Here is a 7,147-nt window from a genome sequence, read left to right on the forward strand (position 1 = left end):
TTTTTAAAGCGAATATCCTTTTAAATATGTCTAAGATCTATCAAGACAAGAATGATTGAGGAATTAAAATTGATTGAGGAATTCTTAGGATATCAAATTGTTAAGCTTTAAGTGAGTCACTCTGTATATGTAAAATGATTTATTATTAATGTCTATCTTTTCCTATACATGTAAATTAAGATCTATCGCTTTCATATACAATCATTCTCGACAAAATTATAACAAAGGTACTATATACTGGAAATAAATGTACGAAATATTTATGTCTCAAGATACTACGATCCTAGTTTGCAATTACGGTCCGTGATATGAAACTAATGACGTACGAAATAAGATATAAAGTTCCATTTTATATGGGGGAGGGGAAGAATTAAATGAATGTAAGATTCTAAATCACATTTGATAAATTTAAATCGCTTTCTGTTTGCGCTGTGCAGTTCCTATACTTCGCGTCTTGAGGCCTGTTATTTTTAGTTGAACCTTTACATCAGTTCTTTCTTTCTCTTCTTTCCTTCTGAAGAAAAAGAAAAAAAATGAACTGGTGCAAAAGTTCAGGTAAAAAGAACAAGTCTTTGATCACTACAAATTAGTGTACGATTAGAGCCGTGAATCGCGTGCACTTTTGACTTCAACACGTGACTCTGAGATTTCATTATAAATAGTAGCTTAAACAACGAAGAGCTATCAGTCAACATTAAATTTTGTCTCTTACACGAATTTAATTGACAAAAACTTAATATATACCAAATGAGAGAATTTTATATCAACCAGAAAAATCACTATTATCAAATAGAGCTTGATCATATAGTTCTCCTTTAACCAATCGTCCACCGAAATAACGACCGTTTAGCGAATCTCTTGCACGTTCTGCTTCTGAAAACATAAAAATTAATCCAATAATTACATGACACAAATGTTAATATATACAGAATATATTGCAGTGTAATTTAGATTATTCACATACTTATACGACAGTATAATCAATTTATGACACTATATATAAAATAAATGTCTCGATAACTAGTCAATTTCAATATAGATTAACTTTAATCTCGGTTCAACTTACTCTTTATCTTTTTCTTATTCTTAAAACTAGAAAAAGATAAAGAGTTAGTTGAATCAAGATTAAAGTTAAATTGCAGTGATAGAAACGGACATAAATGTGCCCATTACAAGTTATATAACGTTAATGGAAAAATCAACAACATATTTATAATTATTAAGATATCAATAATAGCAAGAAAATAAATTAAAAAGAGATTAAATATTTTATATCAAAATTAATAAAAATGTATTATTTTCTGACTGCAAATTATTATAAACAAGTTTTATATTTCGCAGGAATAGTCATATTTTCATCACTCTCTTCTTATTATTTTGAATAAGACATAGTCTATATTTTCAAATTTTTTAAAATATTGCATTATATAAGAGCATCAGTCTAAAGCTTATGTCACTAAATCGAAAGCCTCTAATATTGAGTGAATTAGTGCTCATGTTATTTGGAACCGTCTTATCGATATATATACTATTATTATTGCATGTAATTGTAGATAAAAACATAAGAGAAATGTTTTTGCTTGATAATGCAAAAATAAATTGTATGCCATAATTTACCGTAGTCAGATGATGCAACTGTGTAATATGCGAACACAAAGTGTGTTAATTTCTTTTGTAATGTCACTAATTAATATTTATACAAATATAGGATTGGTTACTAGTTTTTATTAGTTCAGTCATTGAGATATTTATTACCGAGACATAAAAATATACTTTACCATTCATTTCAGCGAATTCGACGAATATTTTTACGATGACTTCCGCGTTTTCGTCATCCTCGGACTGTCTCTCTTTATAAATAATAACTCGTACAACCACACCAAACTTAGAGCACTCGTCCTGAATTTCCTCCTGTAGGGTTTCGTCCACATCCTCCGGTGCTACCATATTTCTTAAAATAACGACTCGAGATTCAACTTTACGCATAAGCTTTTGCATTACGAGATGACGCGCGCTCTGACCCTTAATTGACATATTTTCTTGTTGTTGCAATGTCTGCGGTTCGGTTTCTTCTAAGAGTTTCTTCTGTAATTCTTCCTGTTGTTTTTGATGAGCCGCTTGTTCTTGCGCCCGCCTCATAATGTCGGAATTTGCGGTGGTTGTAACTGGTATCTAATAAACAATCAGATTTTTTATAATTAACACGTCGATTCAATATTTTTTTTATTTTAATACATTTTATTCTAATACATTGGATACTTACAACTGGTGTGCCGACAATCGTAGGCGCGACAACAGCGGGAGGTGGTATGACAACCGGTTGGCCAGGAATCGGTTGGATAATAGCGGGTGGTCGCGTTAAGGTTTGCGGTATAGCTATGCCAGGTGGAGGTATCACTGGTGCTACCGTTGCTACCGTTGGTGGTGCCATTATTGTGGGCGCTATAGTAGGTCGCACTACACCTACAGGAAGTGCTATAATAGAAATAAATAGTGATAAACACATAAAAGTAATTCTTCTTTTGCAACGTTTGGATTCAGTGTAGATGCAAGAATTATGAATGTACGAACTTTGATTCAGAATTGGTGGTGCAGTAGCTCCAAGTTTAGTAAGACCTAACGCGACGGCATTACTGGCAACTGCGTCCATCGCTTGAATTTTTGCTGTTGCAGCTGCTGCAGCCACCGCAGCCGCGGTTGGCATCATACTGGTACCACTAGGTGGTCCCATAAGTGCATTCGGTGGTGTTATAGCTCTGCCTACTCTCAGATACTGGCCACCCAGATCGAACAAGTTCATGGAGGCGATAGCTTCCAGCGCAGCCTGCATTGTTTCATACTCGATGAAGCCGTATCCCTTATGTCGATGTGGAGAACTGCCTTGTGCAAGTTTGCAATACGTGATTGGACCGAATGCTTCAAAAACCGACTTGATGTCATCTTCCGTCAAATCTTGATGTATCGATGCTATATAAATGCGATTATAATGTTTGCTTTCCTCGGTGATCTCGTCAATCACCGATTGTGCTTGCGGCATATTGGACGGACGTCCCACAACCTGAGGTAAATATAAGAAAAGATAATTTATAAGATATATTCTCTAGCGTTGCGTTAATATTATTGCAAAATTATTAAATGAATATATCGCCACTTATTTCAAAAGTGACAACTAAAAAAGCACGATTTTCGAATTATTAACATAATTGAATTAGTTTATTTTTGATTGACTACTCTCAAAAGTAAACTAATTCAATTTTATAACAAATCATTACACTTGAAGTATTTTTTTTAAATTATCAAAATCGTGACAATTGTAAAAGAACAATTTTTTAAATGACATTTCATATTAAGAACATTTTTTGCCGATATTTGATTAATCAATAATTTTTTTGTAAAATTAAAAAAGAATTTTTCCTCTTTTCTGAAATTTAATTTTTTGAATTGTGTAGCTTTTGGAGTAAGGAAGCGATATAATATATAGAGCATGTAATGGGATGTAACTTAATAAATAAATGAAAAACTCGAAGTAATGTATACGTAGCAAAAGTATACTAATGAAATAAGATTTTCAAGCAAATTGCAATTAAGATGCAGTTCGCTCGAAAATCATAGGTATTGGATAAAGGACTAAATAAAAATTTGCCGACCTCCGGCGGGATGATAGGATTGCTGGGGGACAGGAAATTCGTTATATAGGTACGTCCTGCTACCTTGATGTTGCGGCCACCGATCATGACACCGTTCATTTGCTCCAAAGCAAGTTGCGCGGCTTCGGGTATCTCGTATTCAACAAAGGCGAAGCCCTTGTGTTTCTGCGTAACGGGATCCCAAGACATATTGATGGACTTGATCGGTCCGAATGGCAAGAAAGCTTGCCTGATTGTATCTTCTTTCAATTCAAAACTGATGCTGCCCACATAAACCCTGTCATACAATAACAGATGTTATTAATATTAATGTTATTTAATGTAATTTAATATAATGTATGTAACTATTTTCTTGCTCTCTAACGATATAACTTTGTTCAAACTTTCATATCAATCACTTGTATTAGAATTGTCATGTGTGCATTTAAAAATTTTTAACCTTTCGTTACTAAGGATCCACGGGACTCCAAAAAAAGTTTAAAGATGTATATTTTTAAAAAGTCATTTTATAAAAGTTTATTCTTATACTAAAGAAATACTCTTTTATACAATAACTTCAGATTTCATTATTTTGGAGGAAAAAAAAAAAGTCTCCTTTAGAATAAACTTTTTTTGGGGTGAACGCGGACTATCGAATCATTTTTTCCCTAAAAGTGTCATATCTGTATAGTCATAAATTTTTATCAAAAAAATATTAAACTAAAAAAGTTATGATTTTATTTTTAGTATAAAAAAAGCACATTTTTTAAGTTTTATCTTGCGATTTTTTTAATATGTCAAAATTAAAATCTTTAAAAAGCCACTGCATTTCCATATTCTACAATTTAAAGTATGTTCAATAATTTTTTCTACAATTTAAAGTATGTTCAATAATTTTTTAAAGAACAAAAATTGTAAATATGGCAATCAATTAAAAGTGTTAGGATCATTTTGCCTTCTGTGTGACCGACGCAAAATTCTTCAAAAAAAGAAGGTGACTACGAAGGATTAAAAGCATATTTAATTTATATTTAGATTATTAATATTACACATATCTAGATTTATTAACATTATTATTATTATACATATCCATTAAAATATATTTATCCATTGTTAATATAATAATTACGTAATAATGATATTAATAACCGATATTAGTAAAACGCGTTCAAAGATTGTTAGATATATGTTAATATATATTAATAATTTCATAAAATCTATAAAAAATATGTATGTATATGTTATATATAGAAATAAAATTCTACAAGTGATTGATAAAAATGACACTTATTTAATTTATAATCCAATATAAAAATTATAATCCAATATAAAAAACTTAATTTTATTTTTATAATGAAGAAAACAAAATAAAAATTTTCGTTAAATCATAACTTGATTTAATTAATTTAATATAGTTACTGCCAATATCATTTTATGAATAAATATAGTGTTATTTACTGCGAGACAAGGAGATTTATGGCTGCGTTTAGCAGACTCAACAGTTGAGTAAGCACTTGCTACTATTGAATATATTTTTCCAGATCTAAAAGAATACACCAGCTGATTGGATGATCTAAAAGAATACACCAGCGAATATAACAGCGAGTGCTCACTCAACTGTTGTATCTGCTGAACGCAGCCCATTATTAAAACAGAAATTAATATGATGATTAATATGTGAATGATGTATAAAGGAAGAATAATGACCAATGTTTGCTCCAGGATACCTGACGATTATGAGTAACATTAAAAGCTACAAGAAATTTCTGTAATTTGTTAACACGATTAGAAAACGTATCAATATGTTCTTTTAGAGTTATTATAAAAACACAAAAATATTTATAACTATATATATAATAGCCACTTCTCTAATTTAATATATTTTACAACCTAATTGCTAAAAATGTAAAACGAATAGTGCTCTTTTAAAAATAATAAAATGTTTGAATATAATTCTCTTGAGGATCTTGCACACAAAAGATTCGAGGATTAAGACAAAGAACAAACAAACCTGCACATGAGAGCGAGAGCCTGCTGTCTTTGCACCTGATTCCGTTGACTAGCCATTTGCTGCAACACAAAGGACCAAAGGCCTTCTATTGATATCCCTCCCCCATTTACAACACATTTCATTGACTTCAAGTGAGATCCCTCAAGCTCTTTTACCATTCCACATTTCTTTGCTCGACTTCTTCAATTATCAATTTAAATCTTAATTTAGTCTTAATTTAAATTTTATATTTAATGCTACAAAAACATCTAAATAAAGATATATTTTAAGAAAATATTTTATGAATATTTTTACTAAAAATAATTATTTAAAATTGTAGCATGAATTATTATAATACTTTTCGCAAACAAATATGCAAGTATAAAAATTTAATGTAATGTAATTTATAAAATTTATAAAATAAATTCGACGATTTGTATAAAATGTTTCAGAACAATTCTCTCTTTTTATTTCTGCATTTCTTAACAAATGTGATAGCTTTTATGCTAATTTTATTCTTCAAGCAGAAAAACAGTCGAGCTCAGAAGAATCGTTGTCCTCTGAAGATTCATGCATTCACAAAAACTCCTTCTTCGCATTGTACAGCTCTGCTCCCGCCGACTATACTATCACAAATTATATATCTAACCTTTTCTTATGGTAGCAACTCGGGAAAATGTTTAGGAGTGTTTGATAAGGCGGGATTATCGTTTCTTTCTTGATTTGGTTGACACTAACCTGCACATTAGCAATAAAACTTGCTGCCGCAGGACCAACTTATTCTTCTGCGGGGAGAAAAAAATGCGCCAATCAGAGTTAAATTCTAACATTTCTTTTTTTTCTTAATATCTGTATAGTAACTGACTCGGCGGGACGAGCTATATAGTAAATATTTCAGAGTTCTATACAATATTATTCTATACATTATAATCGGTAAAGAGCTGAATAGAGGAAACTATTTATACATATATATAAATAAAATATATTTAAAACAAATTTCACATATATTAAATTACCGAATTAGCTTATTTTATCATTATAAAAAAATTATACAGTATTTAAGAAAGGATTTCACTATTTTTATGTCTTTCTGCGGATTTGAATTTTTGGATATGTTGTAATTTATGTTATTCTGAACAAATGTCTCAATGGATGCAACTCTTATGAACCGTTTCTGCTCTACAAATATTAGAAAGTCCAGATTTAACATGCACGTACGCACATTCGACTGAGTCATATATACCTATACTCAGTCAAAAAGCCTATACTTTTATATGTAAAATTTGAACTTTTCAAGACTTGTAGCGCGAAAATAGTTTACAAAATCAAGTTGTGCTATCGAGATATTTATTCAGAATAACGAGAATTATAATATAAATTAGTTAAGTCCGCAAAAAGACACTTTACTATAATAATGTGAAGTTCATTATGAAAGAAGACTAATTTATGAATAATATTTCAGTAGATAAAGTTTAATAATTTTACCATAAATCACTGATCACTTGTTCGCAATAAGCAAATTCGGCAATTT

At 30.5% G+C, this 7,147-nt stretch overlaps 1 protein-coding gene across 1 annotated transcript in view; it reads right to left on the reverse strand.

Annotated features, from left to right (window-relative positions):
- Window positions 1-119: 119 nt before the first annotated feature.
- LOC108688152 (poly(U)-binding-splicing factor half pint) overlaps window positions 120-7,147 on the reverse strand; it is a 12,304-nt gene continuing 5,276 nt past the window's right edge. Inside the window, exons 5-10 of the mRNA XM_018194297.1 lie at window positions 5,638-5,696; window positions 3,711-3,924; window positions 2,572-3,058; window positions 2,264-2,475; window positions 1,779-2,172; window positions 120-873 (exon numbers count right to left, since the gene is read on the reverse strand). Coding sequence (XP_018049786.1) covers window positions 764-873; window positions 1,779-2,172; window positions 2,264-2,475; window positions 2,572-3,058; window positions 3,711-3,924; window positions 5,638-5,696 — 1,476 coding nt within the window. The 3' untranslated portion in view covers window positions 120-763. The remainder of the gene's footprint in view (window positions 874-1,778; window positions 2,173-2,263; window positions 2,476-2,571; window positions 3,059-3,710; window positions 3,925-5,637; window positions 5,697-7,147) is intronic.

Source organism: Atta colombica, unplaced genomic scaffold (genome assembly GCF_001594045.1).
Source record: "Atta colombica isolate Treedump-2 unplaced genomic scaffold, Acol1.0 scaffold225, whole genome shotgun sequence".
Taxonomy (NCBI): Eukaryota; Metazoa; Arthropoda; class Insecta; order Hymenoptera; family Formicidae; genus Atta; species Atta colombica.